The 21643-nt window shown below is 33.7% G+C and overlaps 1 protein-coding gene across 3 annotated transcripts in view; it reads right to left on the bottom strand.

Annotated features, from left to right (window-relative positions):
• Window positions 1-3010: 3010 nt before the first annotated feature.
• The window catches only part of LRRC49 (leucine rich repeat containing 49), a 44070-nt gene continuing 25437 nt past the window's right edge, over window positions 3011-21643 (bottom strand). For all 3 annotated transcript variants that reach the window (XM_083851159.1, XM_083851160.1, XM_083851161.1), the window contains exons 11-17: window positions 17750-17833; window positions 14452-14603; window positions 10946-11183; window positions 9565-9750; window positions 7271-7380; window positions 6068-6221; window positions 3011-4181 (exon numbers count right to left, since the gene is read on the bottom strand). In XM_083851159.1, coding sequence (XP_083707285.1) covers window positions 3975-4181; window positions 6068-6221; window positions 7271-7380; window positions 9565-9750; window positions 10946-11183; window positions 14452-14603; window positions 17750-17833 — 1131 coding nt within the window. In that variant the 3' untranslated portion in view covers window positions 3011-3974. The remainder of the gene's footprint in view (window positions 4182-6067; window positions 6222-7270; window positions 7381-9564; window positions 9751-10945; window positions 11184-14451; window positions 14604-17749; window positions 17834-21643) is intronic.

The following is a 21643-nucleotide window of genomic DNA, read 5'->3' as shown; positions in this document are numbered from 1 at the left end:
AATATGAACTAGCAAGCATTTGCTTCAGCTTCTTTAAATAAACTAGCTAAACAAAAGCAGTTAATTGTGTTGTTACTATGATAAATAGCAGCAACAGAAAGCATCAATGTTGGTCATTTTTACAGCTGACAGCTCTGATAAGAGAAAAAATAGTCCTAAATTTGCAGACTGTATGCATAAAACTGTGGACTCACTGATGTTTGCAGATCATCCTAACTTAATTTGCAGATGATCACTGTTTAAACAGGTTAACCTTATCATCACTGATATTATTAGAGTTTACATGATAAAAGTATAGCTCTTTGTAGCAGTAGAACAAGATACTTGACTTTTTTTTTTTTAATCACAGTTCTACCCAGACCAGAAAACAGTAAGTTTTCAGTTCTTTTAGGACTCATGTTTAACATTTGGCCCTAGCCAGTAAAGCAGTTCTACTTACTTTACTGGGATCTGATAAAACCTCTTCTCAGCAACTTTTCGTCCACAAAACTGACAGGATCAGCTTTTGGTTTGCACCAAGTGAATGACATCTGCCTTTGTTCCACTGTGGTGGCTTATCTGCAACTGCGTTACTTTTTCAGATCCTATATCAAAAAAAGTGTATGAAATATAGCTCTTCATCACTCTACTTACTAAAGGCCAAATTTCAGCTGCAGAATAAAAAATGACTCAGAATGACATAATGGGGCCTTCATGCATGACACAGCTAAACCAAAACTGAGTAAAAAGAAAGATACATCATTATCTGCCCTTGGTTGGAAACAGAGGAAATTTGTCTCAGAAAACAAGGAAAGTTTATAAATAATCCAAAACTTAATGGAAAAGTTTTCAAAAAGATTTATAAGTCAGAATTGTATCTTTTCTATTAAGATGATTTCTAATTAACATATATAGATTTTACAATTATTCCTCCTGGCTTGTACACAAAGTCAGGCTATGTGAGGGGATCACAAGGGTCCATTTTCAATGGGATATCCATGAAATATTGAGGACATCCACATTTGGATTTATGCAGCATTTAGAGGCTTTGGAAGCAGGAAAACAGCTGTTCTCATACTGGAAATTTTTATTAAAAGGTCACCAGCTTCTAAGTCAATGGCTATTTTAACTCCTCAGTTTATACCTGTTACCATGGCAAGTTTATATATGTAGTATTTAAGTTTCAGATTCTGTAGGAATCTGCTGATCACACCATCTTTGTAGGTATTCTGATATTCATTAATAAGCAACTACAGTTATCGCACAAATCTGTATGAATAAATTTGGTACACAAACTATATATAGCATGCTAACAGTTTTAAAATCACCTGCTGTTTAGAATTCTATGTACTCTTGGGTCTAATACCACTTTAGTCCCTCATTCACTTCTTTCCTTAAAAGATTTAGAAAAATCGTGAAGACTTTTGTCCCTACTGGTTCTATGTAACAGAAAGTTTGCAGCCCAATATTATTTTCTTCATTTATAATAGCTGCCAACCTACCCTCCCTCCATCGATTTAAACAATCCTGTCACAAAAAAAAGCTGCTAGTAGAGAAAAAAGTCCCAACTGGCAGCATTCACTCTCTACTGGGAACACCGAGTGCTCTAAGGAGATGTTCATACAATTCACAGTTGATACCCTCTTACTTATTTCACTCAGTTGTTTTCATGATCCTACCTTAAAGCCTCCAATCAGGATTATACTTCTAAAGCCTCAGTATCAAGTCTGGCTTTACTCCGGATTTTCCCATGGATAACTTCCTGTTCTTCTAGACCTATCCACCCTTCTTAAAACATTTTTCCAGTGTTTTATTGCTGCTGAATGTGATTCAAAAGGGGCCCATCTGCTCTGGCTACATCAGGAGAGTTTTGCACTTTCACACAGCTGCTGAGGTTTTTGTCCCCATGTAGAAGCTGGAATTGCTCTACCCGCCCCCTTGCACAGAAATGATGTAAAGGAACTGATGGATCCAAAAAACTATTGCAAGATCATCTGTATACTGACTGTATTACTATACTGCAAACTCTCTCACATATGCACCATTTTTTTGTGGGGACTTAATATGCTCCCTTAATAAAATGCAGCATAAAACTTGACAGAGCTATTTTCCAATGGAAAAAAAAATAAAGCAATCCTATCAAATACATTCATCTTATTAGAAATTCCATTAAACTGCTCAAAAAGCCTGGAGGGGTGATTGTTTCTGTTAAATTCTATCGGCTGCTGGAGCAGTTTCTTTAGGACTTTCAACATTTCATTAAATTTAAGTGATTTAACCTCCATTCAATTCTGTAAATACTGAAAAACAGCTATCTGCAAGTATGCTTTTGAAGATTACATTCACCATAAGCCAAACCAAGAGTATTTGAAAGTTACGTTTAACAGTATGCATGCCATTGTTAACCTGTAACATGCTCTGCAAATAGATTCCTTCTGACAAATTAGATACAGCAGCTTGACCCAAATGCAAATAGACCATATTCCGAGATAGCTGTGACCTGACTCCTGCTATTGACTCTAGGCTCCTTTCAGGACATAGAACCTTATGGAACTGAATTTGCACCTCTGCTTTGCCAGAAAGTCTTATCCACATGGAGTGGAAAAATAATGTTCATTTTGAGTCATATAAACCCTTACAACATGTTTGCTTTGGTTTATGAATACTTATTTTCTATAAATGAGCTTCAGTCAATTTAGACAAATTTGAATCAAGTAAAAGAATAACGAAGGTTCTTGATTCTTTTACTTAAGATACAATGGAATTCAAAACTTCAATTTAAATGGAACAACTTTCTACACACGTATAAACACTAGCTACGGGAATCAGCTGGACTTGCCAATAGTTCCTAAATTCAATTTCTGGGCAGAAGCTAGTAAGGTGTTTGCACTATACTTCACTGGACTACAGAATCTGTTTCTATCCATTCACTGTTGATTTTGAGGGCAGGCTGAATCTCATCTCTTCATGCACCATTAAGGAGAAGACTTTTCTTTGCATACAGTACTTCTTTAAAGTATCTGTGAAGGGCAAAAGTGAAGAATTTGTTTTTATTGATAACAGTCAGAAATTCTCACGCAGCCACAGAAACAAAACAGGTGCCAGTGATTACAAATAACATTCATCAGTTTCCTTACTAAATTGAATGCATACATTTTAGTTCATTTGACCTTAATTCAAACCCACCCACCCCATTAAGCATTTAATAGTCAATAAACAAGTACTATTAACAAATTATAAAAGAATAAAAATAAAGCTTAAGTAGGTATACCCTAAATTCCTTTTTTATGTATAACAATTCACACAAACTAACAACAATAAAAGTAACGAAAAAAACTTGAAATCAAGTTTGGGCAATTTGTACAATTGAGAAATAGGTTCGTTAAATGTTGATATACTGAGAACTGTCATGGAATCGATCTGAAAACGTGTTCTATCACCTGACAAACTAAATCATATAAAATATTCATAAAGCTCGGGGTATAAAAACAATAATTTATTACTTTTTGATCATAAAAAAATCTACTACTATTCGTGTTCTGTTTTTTTGTTTTTTTTTTTTTAAACAGCAGGGAATAGTCAAAAAGTTGACAATGAGGAAGTGTTCAATAAAAAAAATATGGCAAACAGATTGTAAATTTATTCCTTATCATCAATGGTATAGCACTACAGAAGCAAGGGTAGCAGGAAAAAAAAACAAACACAAACTTAGTGACATATGGCATAATCACCATCACCAAGTTATTTCTATGCAGTCTCTTCATTGTAGCCAGGAAATCACTGTCAAAGTTTTATGCAGGTCAACTTTTAATTGAACACTATCAAGAAAGCTAAGATGACAGAGTTAATTAAGATTTAAAGATAACACTTCTGGGGGCTAAAAAAAATAAATTATTCCATACAGACAGTAATTTTATATTCTATCATTTTAAATTTGTGAAACATCATACAATAAATACTGAAACCAAAAGCCTGCAAGACAACAGGCCTTGACTCTACTGTTTTTGATCAGCAATCCTCTGTAAGCAGAGTTTCATGTAGGAATTTTTATTGCGTATTTCTATCACTGCATCTCTGACAAGCTCAATGAACATTTGAGGCCAGAGCTTCTGCAAGGACTCATTTTTCATATGGATGTCCGCAGCTTCTTTCACTAAGTTCTCCACATATGTTTGGCAAAATGTTTTTCTTTCCTTGATTTCCTGTATGGGAGAAACCATTCATTATAAGTTGTATAAGAGAAAGGAAGAAAAGGTCAAACAAGATCAAATTCAAAAAACATCCACAGAAGTTTAATGAATTAAAACAAACAAAACAAACAAGCAAAAAAAAAAACAGTGATTAACACGGGAAGAGCAACACTTTTCTCTGATAGTTTTATACTGCACAACCCAGGGTCTTAAGCTTATGTAACAATCTTATTGTATTAATAATATTCATACTATTGTTGATTAATTAATTTATCCAAAAATCAACTTTTAAGTAGTTGTGTAAGTACCTTTCAGCAGCACTACAATTTTATGTGTTTTTGCTTTCTGGGACAGCAGTGAAAAGTTTACAGAAGTTTCGAAGCACCAGACTTACCTTCCTTCCTTCCTTCCCTTCCCTTCCTAGCTTTTCTTGATTACACTACAACAGTTGGAAAGTATATATTTATCCACCTGACCTAACAAGAACCAAGCATATTGTCACACAGAAAAGTAAGCCAGTATGTAGCATCCCTTTCATAGTTTCCCTGATGGACTCTGGCAAGTGCATTATTCCTAACATGTACTATATATTAGGTACTGAAGTAACCCAAAGCTTTAAAAATAATTTCATAATAAAAAATAAATGAAACACACTTCATGAAACTACTGGCTCTGCATTTTAGTCAAAATGCATTAATCCCTGTTTCTGTAGTGTTTCTATAAAATGCCATAATAAGCTTAAAACAGTTATATTGCTGCTAAATATCTAACTACTTTGATTTATGGGACTAGTAAAATGTTAGCTCCTGCTTTGGGCCATCAAAACAGATTTTTTTTTTTAAATGAGTGATAAAGCAAAAAAAAAAAAAAATGCTTTCCAGCTCTTTTACCTGAAACAAAACAAACAAACAAAATATTTATCAATGAACCTAACCTGTCATGTTTAGCAAAAAAAACCATTCAACCACATTTACTATGTCAGTTTACTGCTAACTTAAGTTTGCTAAGTTTACTTATCTGGCAGTATTTATCAAGTTAGTTTACTGCTAATTTACACACATGCTGACACTCTTTTCAATGTTATGTATCCGAGATAATAAAACCACAATGCAATAACTGAATTCAGTGTTCACTGAACTTGATTAAATTTCTGGCACCAGAGGTTTTATATATTTCAATATAATAAAAGAGCAAACGATGGGACAAATGTGGGAAGCAGGATGCACACAACTATAACTCATGATTGCTCAGAAAGGAGATAGTGGCTGAAAGAAGCATGTTCTCCCTGGAAACAATTTCCCTCTGACCAAGCAGAAGATGTAGATTAGGAACATAAATTGAAACAAGAGTGACTGATGCTCTTGTCTGAAACAAACCAGTTTGCAACTTAATTAAAGTGAGTACATTTTCTATATATTTCCTTCCCTGTAACTCATTTAAAAGCTAGGGAACTTCTTTATTGCTAGATGCTGTGCTATTTCAAGTCTTGTCTGAAGGTATTTTTCACCTATTCATTTTGGGACATACTTTCCAACTTCCATAAAAAAATCCTAATGTGCAATTCTTTGTAAAACAAAGATGTGTTCACTTCTGATATTTCCCTAAGGTATGCACATTTCATTACCAATGTAATGCTTTCAGGTGACAATGTATTTTTATCAGATTGTGGTACCTCTCAGGAACCACTTCTTTAAAAGACACAAACTGACCATTTTCCAGTTATCTAGAAGAGATTAGTTAGATGAAATGTTTGATCATACATGTAAATATGGCAAGCAGTGTTATTTTAAAACCATCATTCTAAATAGCACAACTGAAATTTGATACACAAATTCCATGAGTAGTAGTCAAATATATACATAATAGAGGAAGAAATTATTTTATAATGACATACTTACCTCAAGCTTTTCCATATGAACATTCTTTGCTGTATAATTCAACATTGCTCGAGCTGTGCTTTCTCCTCCAGCTCTCCTGTTATCACTACTTTCCTCAATTCCAACCCCAGATTTCTTTCCCTTTCCCTCCAGCAGATCATGGAATTGCTTCATTCTGTGGAAAGAAAATAAAGATTTACAGTTTTAATCATTGGATTTACTATTTTTTTTTTAAGTGCAGATGTCTCTAGTGATGACGAGTTTTTTTTTTCCCCTCTTCTCCCTTTGATCATATCATTTATGAGCTTTCAAGTTTATTGCATCCTCAAGTTACTCAAAATATACAGATGACTAAATAGTCTTCAGTTAATTTGCTTCCATACAACTGACATTTTGACATGTATCATATTTCACATCCTAAATAGGAATCCTTGCAGCTTAAATTTTACTAAGTATCTATAGAAAACTAAAAAGTTTTTAAGCACCTTTTTTCTTACAGCATCAACCCATAAATCTGTTAACTGTTATAGTCATCCACTTTGAAATAACTGCAAAAAAAAAAGTGTATTCATTGTGAAACTACATAAATCCTCACCAATATCAGCCCAATTGGAGAATTAAACATGCAGTGAATTTGTACGCATGTTCCTATCATCTTTCTTCGGAGACTTCATACAACCTCTGAGAACATCTGTCTTCATGAATCAGGAAGTGCTAATATTACTGCAGTACTCAGGACACCTATCTTTCCTAAGTTATTTGTGGAATTTGTATCTTTTTACCTAGAAAGAATTTATCATGACAGCGTGGAAAAGAATTCAAACAATACATTCCAGACAAATTCCAGTTTAGTTCATTTTGCTTCCGTACAGTTTCTCTGAAATTTCAACAGGATAGTACTTAGAACAAAATGAAGTTGTATCTGCTATAACAGCATATTACTGAAGTGACAATGTTTCATTCAGAGAGAAATCCCATTTCAGTTTTAAGAAATCTATAGTTTAACAAACATAGTTCTTCAAGCTGAAGCAACAGAACAGAACTAGATTTTCTGCAAAAAAAAGGAACTCAATGTTCAGAAATTTTAACAGAGAAATAAAACAAGCTAAACAAGAAAACTTCATTCTCTCAGAAATACCTGTTGCCATTTCAGTCAGTGACTGTATTATTCAAAAAAAAACAAAGCCTCCGTATTCCTTCCTATATCTTAAGAACTAATTTTACCTAGATTCTCCAAATAACGAAAGCATGCGATAATGTGGCAGCTCAGAAGATGCTACATATGCCAGAATGCCAAAGAGTCTTTCCGCCATTACTGTATCGTTTTGAGTAACCTGTGAGGAAAAATAAAATTGAGAGAAAGAGAGAAGTTAGAAAATTGGCACATTCATATTTCATACGTGCATTCAGAATTAACTGAAAAGTTATACAAAACACCGCATGAAGACATATTCCAGGCATATCTTCAAAACTTAGATTTGCTTCTACTAGTACTTTAAATATACTTAAATTTATGGTCTCTGATTTTGGCAGCATCACAGAAAAGATTTATTTTAAAAGAAGTGTGTATATATTTATATATATAAAAATAAAAGCAAATAAAAGAGATAAATGGTGGTGTTTCTCAAGCCTACAAAGTTTACCTTCCTCCATTGTACTTCTCTAAATGTGATCCATACTGTTGTATCAAAATTACAACAAAGATGTCCCTTTAACATACTTTCAATGGCTGAAAGTTTTTCACGATGAATTTTACACATTTCTGTTTGGATAAAGCATGTTGAAGGTTTTGTTGTTTGGTTGATTTTTGTTACTGCTTTTTGTTTGCCTTAGCTAGTACATTCTAGAGACCATGGTCTGTGTTTCTTCTGTCCTTAGGGCCAAATTATGAACTGCTTTGAACTGCCAAAAGTTTGTTGGCAAAATTTCTAGACCCCTGGATTTCCATTGACTGCACAAGGAATCTTTATGATCACTTAAATCTGACATGGACAACACAGTCCAATGAAACTCATTCAACGACTTCTTCACTTCTGGATCAAATTTAATTTCTGTACATCTTAAGATATTTTTGGCAAGCAACCCATTTTTAAATAAGCTTCAATAATCACAATACTTACTAAGAACTTTCAAATATTTGCATAATACAGAACAAAAAAAGCATGTGAATAAAATTAAATTGATTCAAACTAATGTAATCTTATCATATTCCTGTTTAATGTTTATAGACAATACAACAAATCTTTGGCCTGACATATACTGCAACACCAAAAGGCAAGGAGAAATTCACTACAGAAAACATAGTTCAGGAAATCAGACACATGAATTCAATGTTGTTTTCACAGTGATTAGTTTTGCTCATTGTCACTTCAAATGAAATAAACCTTATTTAGTTGTCTAAGAGTAGAAGACCTTGCTAAACAGTCTATTAGCAGTAGCAAGGTCTAAAACAGAGTGCAGAAGGCAGTGAGGGAAACAAAGGGCATTACAGACAGAAAGATGTTGGCCAGAGAAATACGTGATTTTTATTTAAGTTAAGAGAAGCACAAAGTCAAGGTCAACAGAAACACTAATACTAAATTCACTCTTGAGTTCATAGAAATTTATGTTCTCTATCTTACTGCAGTACATGCTTTGCTCCATTACTCACAAAAAGATTGTAACAGTAATATCATATCAATGTCAGCCTATTACACGTGCCTCTTTCCAAGTTCAGTATGCTAGGAAAACAGGCACCAACTCAATCACTGTAATGCATCTGTTATATTGCGTGCCATAGCACTTGGTGTAGAGAATTTTGTGAAGTTTAGTAACTTCAAACCTTGACAGCTTTTTTTTTTTTTTTGATTAATCCAAGATTACTATCACTAGGAAAACTTCAAACAGCATGTCTCAGAGAACTTTCTTCTTAAAAACTAATGGTCTTGTACAAAGCAAAAAGGAAAAAAATTCTCTTTGAGACACTTTTCTTCAGTATACTAAAAGAAAAGTTGATTTTAGCTATATCACATAACACTGGAAAAATATAAGTAATACACTGTAAGCTACTAGATAGTCTGTCAAAAGCACATTTCTGCACTTGTATTCAATGTTAGCATTCTAATCCTTTTGAATATAGCATAATAGAATACTGCTTCTTAAAATCAAAAGTAAAACCTAACAGTTCTTTAAATTTTTAAAAGCATATTCTAAAATTATAATAAAAAGTTTTCCCCTTAGGTGTATCTGTCACTCAGGTGGAAGTTTGAACTACTGTTTGCTATTGAAAGCATCTGAAACAATACCACATTTTAATAAAAAACAAAGCATTTTCTCTGCTTTTCTAATTGTAACAGTGCAGTTACTTAACAAATGCATAGTACAATAAGTTATGTGATAGAATGCACTTTTTTTTCCATAATATTGAAATGACACTGTCATCATTCTGCTCATTCTACTAGTGATTCACTTGCATTTTTAAAAACAACGTTAACTTATCTTGTAAGACCAGTAGTAAGAAAGAAGCAACAATGTCTTACCTCAATTCCATTTATCTTCTGTAGATTAAGATGGTTCAGTCTAAACAGAACATAATATTTCCACAAAGTAAAACTGACGACTGGATTTCCCTGAGGATCAACTGTTAACTGTTCAATGTGATGCACCTGGCCTAATGCATTGAATTGCTTCAGTGTCACAAGATTTGTCTCCTTAAACTTCAGGTGCTTTAAAAAAAAGTTCAAAGCACAGTAAATTAAGTAAGGAAATCACTAATGAGTGAACATAACAATTCCTACTCTGTTCAACACAAATCACTTTCAAACTTAAAGTCTTTAGGTCTGACTACACAACTGAGCTCACTTCATCTACAGTCTTTGGGGAGAAAAAACATCGATGTATCAACTAAACGGTGTATTACATATATTTTAAAATGTCAACATTACAAACCCCCAAGCAATTTATAAACCCTTTAGTAACAACACTATCGTTTTCATGTTACAAAAAGAGTGGTACTGCTTGAGCAAGATTTACTTCAATTCTGCAAACAAATACAACGTTCATGCAAAAATCAGTACAGTATTTTAAATATTCTGTTTCTGACTGTCACAAGCTGGCATTAAAGTCTGCTGTTTCTTTGAACAGAGCCATACAGCAGTGTCCCTATGAGCATGGTAAATTCATCTACACAGCAGCACACTGGGGGTAAGAGGAAAAATTGATGGTGAAGATAAAGAAATCTAGCTGAGATTCTGCTATCCCTAACAAGTTTTTGAACGAAACAAGTTCCCCACAAACTCATTTATCTCAATGAAACCATTACGTAGTATTATACTTAAAAAGAAGTAGGGAGCTAAGCAGGCATATCATCTGACTGACAAGCTAATTTATGTATGCCATCACTACTTTATTATTTGCTTCAAAGCTAAAGATTTACAAGTCCAAGAAAAAAAATGAACTAAAAAGTTCTCATGATGTTGTTTTGCTTCATCAAGAAGTGAAGAATTCCAAGAGTTGTACTGATTTAACCAGCTATTACCTTTGAATTTTACCTCTCTCTTCTACCCTATCAGCTATTTGCTCTTTGAACTTACAATACAAACAAAAGTCTCCTGATACTATCAATCTGTAATATTGTAGAAAAACAATACCATGTTTCTACATCAGTTTTTCTCAAAGAATCAGATAGGTCAACTATGGGAAATAATTACTAGCCTGAAAAGAAAACAACCATTCTGTTTGAGAATCTGTCTTGTATTTAAAAAGTGTCAAATTAAACAAAACATTATAGGATAAAACCAATGTAATTCACAAAAGTATCTATTTACATAAAAACAGTTGAGGGTGACTGCCAAACTAAGGTTCCATTGCAAAATAAATAGTCCACAGCTGTTCACACAGATGACATTGAGCCATTCTTACCACAGAATTAGGAAATTTTAACCTCAGTTTTGTTAACACTTGAACAATTTCATCAAATTCCATGAACATAAAGGAGATTGTGACGACAGATCCAGCTGTTTGAACACTCCAGTTTCGATCCAGGCACTCCAGTGCTCCAGAACCATACAAGTAAAGAGTGTCTCCTTCCACTTCCACCAAATGAGAATCAAGAACAGACAAGCCTTGTACAGCACTGCTCAATATTGTATCAAGAGACCTGTGGAGGAAATAAAAATGCAGTAATATAAGTTAGATTGTTTCACAGCAGTAAAGCCATTTCTATTGAACGATGGTCTTTTCATTTACTAAAATCTGACCTGTCAAATATGGTTGCCATTCACAGCATTCATTCATTTTCACTACCCAGTCTGGTTCAAAAATGTTAAGGGCTAGAAAATCCTCTTTTCTTCAAGTAATATTACAGCAGCTCTACTGCTTCAGTGGAAAGACTTTGTGTATTAGGGTTGGAGAGCCCAAAAAATGTCGTTCATTTTTAATAACCTGTTCAAAGATTTTACCTCAGAATGTTAACTTGTTTTAGCTATCTAAAATCAACTTCAACCTATGTCACTTATCTAAGCAAAGCCACCTTCAGATTCTGTTCTCTATATAAACTGTAAAAGTTACAACATGAGTAAGCACAGTAGGATCCAGCCCGTTAAGATCAGACAGTTATTAAAACCAACCAAGGATAAAGCTATTCAGAGCGCTGAACAATTACTTGCATTCTTAACAACAGTATCACTTCTTAGTTAAAACCCTTATGTCACACTATCAGGATTCATTAGTCTGCTTTGAGATGAAAATAATCTTGTCATCCTTGTTTAATCTTTAATTAATAAGGATTATTACACATTTATTTTAAATTAACTTGAGCTTCCCAATTCAGAAGATTGATTTTTAAATTAAACAATAGATCCAGGTATTCTCAACTCTCATCTCATTGCATCTTACTTTCACAGAACACATTCAGCTGAGCAGACCTGAAATGCACAAAGAATTCAAGATGAGCACAAACTACTGGTTTAGAAAGCTGTGTAGTGATGGTTACTGTTTTGTTCTTTACAACCTTCCTAATATATTTAATGTATTTTGCTTTTTTGACTATTAATGATCACTGAGCAGATGTTTTCTTGACGATACCTTCCAGAAGTTCACCCTTGACTGGAAATGGTTATTCGGGAGCCCATTAATTCACACATGAATATATAATTACTTATCCATGCTGACTTTCACCTGCCATTTTATTGCTTAGTTGCTCATGTTGAAAGTGTTCCAAAATTCTTTACTACTATATAGCATATTAGGAGGTCCATGTCAATTTTAACCTATCAGGAGTAAAACAGCATCATGGGCTACATGGCAAAAAGACAGCAATGTTGTCTAAGCCCTCTTTACTTTAACACACATTGCCATGTCTTCATTTATCTCTTTAAACTAATCTAAGTCATTGATAAACATTCGTATCACACTTTCATTTCTCTACCCTTTCATGAAAAAGAAAAAATTCCAAACCTACCTCTCCAATTCAGAACACAGAATGAAATTGCCTAAGAGTATTATGAGTATATATGCAAATAAAACACATTGTTTATGTCGTTAAAAATTTGGGGGGGGGGGTTAATTTTCGAAAGTAACTACTTTGACTTCCAAAATGCATTCTACAAATCAAACTACAAACACTTCCACAAGAACCTGGAAACTGATGTTATGCATTATGTTTTATTATTTTAGATTTGACAAAAGTCATAACATTCAGTCAGGAAACTACTTGGAATATACCAACTTTAAGTCACTGTATCCAGCATAAGCAAAGACAGCTTTGCAGCACGATCTGTCCTATGACTCCGTGGAAAGAGCCTTAATATTTTACTTTAAAGTGTGATTTCTCAAGCAATGAAAATCTGTTCATTAACAGATTAATGCTCCAGCTACTGTAGTTACATTGTCTTGATCGGAGGGGATGATTACTAACTGTGTAATTAAACTGTGAAGAAGGCAAAAAAGCAGAGACTGCATATGGCTGGGGGGAAAGCTTCAGAAACAAGAAGAACAAGGAGGAGTATAGCAGTTTAAAAATGTCAAGAAAAAAAGTTTCAGAAAGATGTTGCACTTGAGCGTAGATAAAAGCCAGATCTAGTCAATAGTAGATTGAACCTCAGATTGATTCTGTTTGTGAAAGAGAGACTTCCTGACTGCACTTGATGTTTCCCGTGTTGATCAGACACAGTAGGAATCTGTACTTGCTATTAAATTTCTGCAGACTATTTTTCAGGCTTTTGCCTGAGCTTACCAGGTTGAAAATGTGTTAGTTCGGTTTTAGCCAATGCAAGATAAACTTCATCCACTAAGTTCTGTGTTTAGTTTTTCAATTATGCGGAGTGCCAGGTAGCTACCTTTTAGATGCAAAGTAGTAAACCAATGAGTGTATCATAGAAATAATACAATTAGAACATTGACTGTATTGATAAACACATTAGATAGTTGGTGCACTTAAGGGTTTTGTTTTAAGTAACTGAATTATCATCTAGACTGAAGTTTTAGATGGATTAATTTAACCTTTGTGAAAGACCAAATGATTATACTTTTAATAGATTATACTTTTCAAAGAAATCTAACAGCAATCATAAATTGGTTTAACCAGTGTCAATGAGGAATTTGAAATTTCATTTAGATATACGTACCTATTGATATCATTAGATATATCTCTATCTCAAACAGATATACCTATTGATTTCAAGTGTGAATTATATGTGCATACAGTTTTCCAGAGGTCTAGTTAGACTATAATCCTTCCACCATAAGGATTTAATTCCTTAAATAGAAACTTAAAGAAACACCAATGTTACTTTGAAACTTTTCTAAATTTACTTTAAAAAGTAAAAATAAAATGTAACTTTTTTTTTTTAAGCTAACAATACAGATATCATCTCAGGCAACATCAACTGAAAAATAAAACTAAGTCTATGTCAAAGAACTGTTTTTGCTGAAACAGCAAGGGTATTTGAAGAAAGCAGTCCAGTAGGGGATCTTGCTTTTCAAACCGAGAACATAAATTCAAGACTCAGTTTACAAAACCTCTTCATATACACTGAAATTACAATTGTTGGCAATAAAGGTAAAAGTCTAAGCTGTCAAGGAAATGAATGGCCTTAAGCAGGCTCAAGAATTCATATTAAACATTTCTTGTAAACATGAAAACCTCCCTTATTTAGCAAAATCACAAAAATTTAGCGCCAACTTCTTTAGTAATGTAACAGTAGCTAGTTGACTAAGTATATATTAGTTTTTATGGTGATACCTGTTGACTATTACTAAACTAAAAATCTTTTCAGCATGATTTTGGATATATTAATTTTGTAATTACTTCACAAAATTCATACTGCAAAAGATGTTTTACTTTTTGATCATGAAATAGCAAGATCTCAGAGCTGATAACAGGAACTTAAGACATGAACAGAAAGAATTATTTCTGAATAAAATACCTGCTTTCTTCAGGAAACACATATGCAGTACTGCCATTGATCTGACAGGGTTCATTATCTTTATCTTGGTTTAAAGAAGCCACAAGAGCTGTTCGATTCTGCTGTATCTCCCACTGGCGAGCAATATTACAAATTGTTAACCGTTTCTTTTCCTGAAACAAAAGTCATAGTAAATTATGACACTGCAGTATCAACTCACTTGTTTGATCCAACACAAATATGTTGCTTAATCAAAACATGGTTAATATTTTAAATTGAAGAAAGAAGTACTGGTTCACATTTAAACCAACATGTCACTCTAGCACTATTCTGCGTAACTGCAAGGGAATAACATTTTCACAAAATTTGCAATAACAGAAACAATTAACTTAATAAAGATGTAAGCTGTCTAACAGTAAGTTTAAACTAGTTGATTTGGTTAACCACACAAGTCTGTCTTTGACTATCTGGAGCTGCTTGTACTACACCTCCCACAGAACAGGGCAAATCAATGCAAAACACACAGCTGTATTACAGCCTCCTTTTTCAAATAGGAAAAAGAATATTTATTTGATATGCCTATGGAGAAAGGCAGCGGACAAGAGTAAGTCTGATTTTATGGTTTGAAATTAACACTTTCTGATATATTAAGTTTGACCTATACTCTCTAAGCTCCTAAATTTAATCTATAAAAGCAACATGGGACTGTTAACATTATGCTTTTACTTAATTCCTTTCACATTAGGCAAATTGCAGATATCACTGTACTTGAGTTCACTAAGAACATTCCTCACAATGCTGGTCTGTGTTAGAGGTGGGAAGTATAAAGCTTTACAAATGAACATCTTCCTTTAAAAAAGGGAAACATTAACAAAAAAAAGTGAGCATTTTATAATCTGTGACTACGCAGCCTAGGTATTTCCTTAAAATTAATACTGAGATTTGCAAATTAAGAGCAACTGCATATAAATGTTTCACAGTAAAATATTTAATACGAACATGTAAATCCCTCATGCTGTAAACTACTGTATTCATTAAAGAATAAATATCAAGATCGGTTTTAATGATTGATAGCGCAGAGATAAATCCACTAGACTTCCAATTATGATAAAAATCACGTCCATAATGGCTTGTAACAATGACACAAAATACATGGAAACTGCTTTAACGTTTTTCTTCTACTAAAAGTATTTTATTTTAAAGAGTTAAAAATTCTGCTGTTTCAAACTCAGTTTGCCTAAAGAGTCATTATGTTATCTGGTTATATAACACCATGTGTCCCACAAAAATACACGTCAGTGATGGAAAGGTTCCATATCATTGAAGAGGAAGTTGAAATGTCCGAATTTTCTTTTAGTCACATTAGGTAAATTCTGTATAAGAGGGTGAGGGTCTCCTCATAAAGTGAGCCACTGTACAGCTAATTACTTGCTAGAAAATGAATGCTCATGATGTCGTCTACACTGTAGACAGTTTACAAAAGTTTGGAGGAAAGTGACAACCACTGACATTCCAGAATAAGATTCTCTAAATATTTTCTTCAGAAATAACTATGATTAAAATCCTATACCTAGAGATTTTTGCCACTGGATATTATATCTATTAGCAGATTTGTTCCATTCATTTCAAATGTGTGAAACAGGGAAGAAAAAAGAAAGCAAGGAAAACAAACAACAACAACAAAAAACAAACACACAAGAACATAAGAACATATTTACTACAGAAAAAGATAAATGACCTCACTGAATCATGCAAAATATACTGTCATTTGACATTTAGGCCACTTAACTATTTGAAGATAAGAAGAAACCTCAATTAAGCAACAAAACCTTCATTTTAAAGTTGAAAACTGAGTAAAGGCATTGTAAGTTAAAAGTGATTTTTTTTTGTCTTTTTTCCCCGTAAAGGAAGTTTCCATTGGCAAAATGCACTGAGTAATCTATGCCACCAAGGCAAACAATCCCCCTACTACAAGGAAACATTACATCAGTGGTTAAGAACATGAACTACAAACACACACAAACTTTCTTTCAGTCCAGTTAGCTTGTCAAAAGCCTAAAGCAACATCATGTATAAATATTATTTACTCATTTCCCATTTCTTTGGGTTACTGAGACCTGGCACCAAAACTTCAAACCCAAGTAGACTTTAAATTTATCTGTATCTTACATTAAAGAGCACTGTTTAAAAAAAAAAAAAAGTGTTTCTAAGACTGTTTTGTTGAATTTTTAGTTTTTGTTTTTTCTTTTGTAAATCAAAAGAATCAAAAAATTCTTGAATGCAAACATACATTCTTGTGCAGTACACATGGAATTCTTTTTTCCATTCATACATTTGGCTCTTTTTAACAAACAGCATTTAATCTGTTGTTAACATTCTGGTTGTACATAATTCTGAAAATTTAAAAGGTATATTTGCTACACTTCCTCATACAGCCTCTTGCAACTGCTTTTAGTCTAACTCCCTTGATGAAATATGCTTTTACCTAGACAACTTAGTAACATGGATACATGATTATTTTTTTCAGTTTGCCAAATTAGAAGAGATTTTTGTATAACCATTATTGGACGACAAAGAAGTTTAAAAGGCATTCCTATCAAAAGAAAAAAAATGATTTGGGAACGCATTCACAGAATAAAGAAAATGCTGATATTCTTATGTCCTTGAACGCTGGTCTCCTACTAGCAAGTGTTGGTCATTTAGTCACTGGCCTGTAAGAGTATTCTGGAGCGTGCCTCTGTCTCCCCTGTTGGAGATATTCCATCTCATACATAAAAGCATTAACCAGGCCTGTAGGTACGGTACATAAGTGTTCCTCTGAAAAAAGAAGACAGCTGGAGTCTAGCTGTTGCTCTGATAACTGCTTAGCTTTTTCCACAGAGAGGAATAACTTCAACAGGAAAGAATGAAGGAAAAGCTACTTCAGAAAACCCTTTATGTTAGCACTCACCTGATGGGGAAGACCAAGTTCAAGGAATCTGAAATCACTGCAAAGTCTCTTGGTTTTACTTTATCTCTAGATTTGAAAAAATGAAGTTTGCCATCCTTTTACATATGTTAGCACATGCACATGCAATTGTGTTTTTTTGTTATTGTTGTTGGTTTTTTTTTTGGTAAAGGGTAACTTGAATAGTTCACTGAAGAATTTCAGATGTAGAGTGAACTGTGTAAGCTGTAAAAAAAAAGTTTTAAAAGATAGAGATACATTGGGAGAACTAAGAAATACAGCAAAAATATTAAGTTATAGAATATTAATGTAAACTAGTTTACAGTAGATTTATCTAATTTTAGTTAGGCTTAGAACAGCCATAGAAAATACCTTAATCAAGCTTTGTTTATGACTTTCACGTTTCCTTTCTTCTTCTTTCCTTGCTGCAACAGATGCCATGCGTCTTTCTTCTTCCTGGACGAAAAAAAATGATAAATTTATAATAGTATGAATTTACCAGACTCTGAAAAGCATTATTAATTAATACTAATTATTAATGTAGTTCTTTGTGTTGGTGATTTGAATACAATTTTAATGTTTATATGATTGTACTATTTTAACATTAAATGTTTTAATATTAAAATAATAAAAATCATATTTACAAACAAATCAAGAAATATAAAAGGAATTATTCAAATAGAAATGCTGAAGGCAAAGCTATTTACAAAAATATTTTACAGTCCTTTGAAAAATGTAAAGCACATGGTCTGTAAAACAACTAAAACATTTTCAAATATGACAATCCATTATATTCTTTGTATTTTTTGAGTATTTTCTCTAATTAGTAGGGTTTTTTGGTAAGAAAATAAACAGAGATAGTGAGCCGATTTCCCTTTATACCTAAATCATGATCTAAAATTGTTCTCCTCAAGTTCTGTTAAAGACTGAGGAAAAGTTATCCTTTGGAAGCAGAATACAATGATCAAAGTTATCAAAGGTATCAAAGTTAGTTAGCTACAGTACACAAGCATTATTTCTTGTCAAAATTATTACCTATTCATGTTCAAGAAGAAAGCCATTTATTCCTAAATAATGACAGCCAAGGAAGTGAAGATGTTTAGTTTTCCTGGTATTGCAATTTACTCCTGCAATATAGCCATATTAGGTTGAATGCTCCCTGTTTACAGAAGTCTAAACATTCTCACAGCACAGTATTTTTAGAACATGTTTTTTCCAAGTAACAAAAGAAATGTTCACTATGAAGTAAAAAGTGTAGAGTTCTTCCAACACAAATATTTAGGAAGCATACTTGAACTTATTTTGATTTACTTCATATGCCATTTGGGTGTTTGTATTAAAGTACCTTCCAAGAACATACAGAAAGTGTTTTGGTTTCCCTCAAAATAGAAAGCTCCTATCCTAGGCTTTTCACTTCCACTTTCCAGAAAGTTACGTGTTAAGAGCTTTAACAAACAAAAGTGAACAGAAAACATCATAAACCATTAAGACATATTGATATGTCAAAGTTTTGATACAAATAAAACATACTATGCTTACAGAACTGTAAGAACCCCTAAGCACAGGGATAAAAGCCTACTAGAAGGCTAAAACGGGAACCTGATACTTAGCATTACTACTACATTTTAAGAAAATAATTTCCAAAGTATAATTAGTCAGGGAAACATAGCAGGTGTACACTTATCTGCATACAGCCCCCTGAAGACCAATGACGCACCACAGATTCTGACATCAATCATAAAGGTAATTAAAAAACTGCACAACTGTTTTATGACTCTGACCTCATGTACATATTCAACTTAATTCAGTTTAAGGTATGAGGTTTTATTTTTTCACCCTAAAAGAAGCATCTGTCCTTCTGAGGATTAGGTTCTGTCGGCAGCCAAGGGTCTGGTGCCATAGAATTACCGAATAATTCAAGTAAGAAGGGACCTTAGGAGTTCACTCCTCCGTGTTCCTACTTAAATAAGGATCAACAATAAATTAAAAAAAAAAAATACACCTATGCAGATATAGAAGGGTTTATAGACCCCAGTACAACAGAATATCACATAACGAAGCCCAATACCTGAAAGGGAAGGTTTAGGGTGAGGCTGAGAAAATCATTTATAAAAACCATGCAGGCATATGCCACGAGCATGAATGTATAACTAATAGCACACAATAAAAATACTGTTCCTCAAGATATGAGGCAGAATGTTAAGAATGATAAACATGATTCTCATGACAGCTATTCATCTCATTTACGCATTAAAGTGTACTAAGTTAGCATTTACTTCAAAAAAATGAAAAAAGTCTTAAGTTTTAAAAGTCTTATCTATTAGTGATACTATTCAATAGAAAAGTGGGTTAAAGTTGATTTTTAGCTTTCTATTTAAGCATCTTCATTTGATGTTGCATTTTTGCTTTTAACATGGCTTCCTAAAGCCAAGTTTGGTTCTTTTCCCCTCTCACCAAACTCAGTGTCTTCATCTTCTCTAACAGCTTTTGAACACACTGAACACATTAAAATATCTTAAAGTATGTTTAGAGGTCTCAAATTACGCTGGTTTTTTTTGTTCTTGTTGTTGTTGTTTTTTGTTTTGTTTTTTCCCTGAATGGTTGATTATATAAAAATGCTATATAGAAAGAACATAAATGTAAGCTAGTTTCTCACCTAGGGAGAGAATGAAGAAGTTATCTGTTCTATTTGGCAGAAAACAGGTGGCCAGACTTCACATACTCAGCTCCAAACTAACTGAAATACTGTTGTCTTTCACACTGAAGAATGTGAGAGTTACCAAATAAAGTGATACTGATCTGTAAGAAATGAGCCTTAACTCTCCTTCTTTCAGAACAACTTCATTTTTTCCTTCAAGTTTTCAGACAAACATCCACAAACTTCCCTAATTCAGTTTTCTCACAGCCTCTACAAATATTCCTTCTCACTCTACCTTCCATCTCAAAGTCTCTGCCTAACCCAGCCCCAAATCTATATGTTATGACACTATCTGCCTTACATGGGGATCTACTGACAACATTCAAGTCAGTCCCATACTTTTCCTTACACACTGACTCAATGCAAAGAATGAAATGAACAAACACAAACACTGTTCCAACAGGAGTCAGACTTCTTGCCTTGATCAAGAGTTTATCCTAATTACAGGCCTTTAAAAAATACTACTTCTGTTACATACTTTTACAAAAGAAATGAGCTTTGTCTAAAACAACAACAGCAAGAACAACCTAGTTTTACTCAGGATTCATAAAGGCCAAATGATAGAGGAAACATGAAGGTCAAGGGTCAAATCCACTTTTTACCAGAATCAAGTCTATATACGTTTCTTGATTACCCACGCACAACATGTGCAACTAATCTTGAAGAAACAAACAAACAAAACACAGAAAAACAAACCCCAGAAAGGTTATAAAACAAAGCTTTTAATAATCTTGCCACAACGCAGTTCTATCACCCACTCTTCTCTTTTAGCTCCAGCATTTGAGAGTCTTTCCATCTCCATTTTTGTCTCTGCTCATTATTCTGCTGCTATTGTCCACAACTTTGTGAACTTTCGACAATTCCCAGATGAACTAAAGCTATTTTAAATCCTATCTTCCATGTCTTCTCTTTTTCAGTCTTCAAAAGAAATTGTTAGGCTAACAATAAAGGATATCATTAAATTGTTAAAGAGCTGCTGACAGGTCTGTCATCCACTCAACATGGTCCAAAATCATTTTGCACTCTTTCCTAAATTCAATCCTAATTCCAGATTGTTAGGACCCACTACTGACACAGGATTTCCAGTACACCTTTGATAAACTGAAATCCCAGCTGGAGGGGGGTGCAAATAAGCATCCTGGGCATCTGTGGAAGAAGTCAAGGTTCCTACTGTAGTAGCCTGCCAGGAAAGAGTCATCACGCTAAGGAGTCTGCTAATACTCTGGCCACAGAAGAAAACAAACCTCTGAGCTCCATGTTGGACAAGGGGGGATGTTTTTCCTGAAGGCCAAAGTGCCAGACCATTACAAACAGACTTGGACGTTCTCTTTTACACTACAATCTCCTCCATTTACTAGTTCTCCACTTGCCATTTAAGAACTTACTAAATGGCTAGGAAGATGGCTTCTTCCTTCTTCATCCACCCACCCAGCCTGCCCCCAAGCATAAGCCTCGCTTTCTGCAAAGCACAAAACATTAACGAGATTCTGAGACTGCAGGTTTACATTTTCAGTGTGAAGCTACAGCAGTGACAGAACGAAAAAATAAAAAGGCATATTAAAGCTATT

Source organism: Anser anser, assembly GCF_964211835.1.
Source record: "Anser anser genome assembly, chromosome: 10".
Taxonomy (NCBI): Eukaryota; Metazoa; Chordata; class Aves; order Anseriformes; family Anatidae; genus Anser; species Anser anser.
This window is presented reverse-complemented; position numbering and strand designations above follow the sequence as displayed.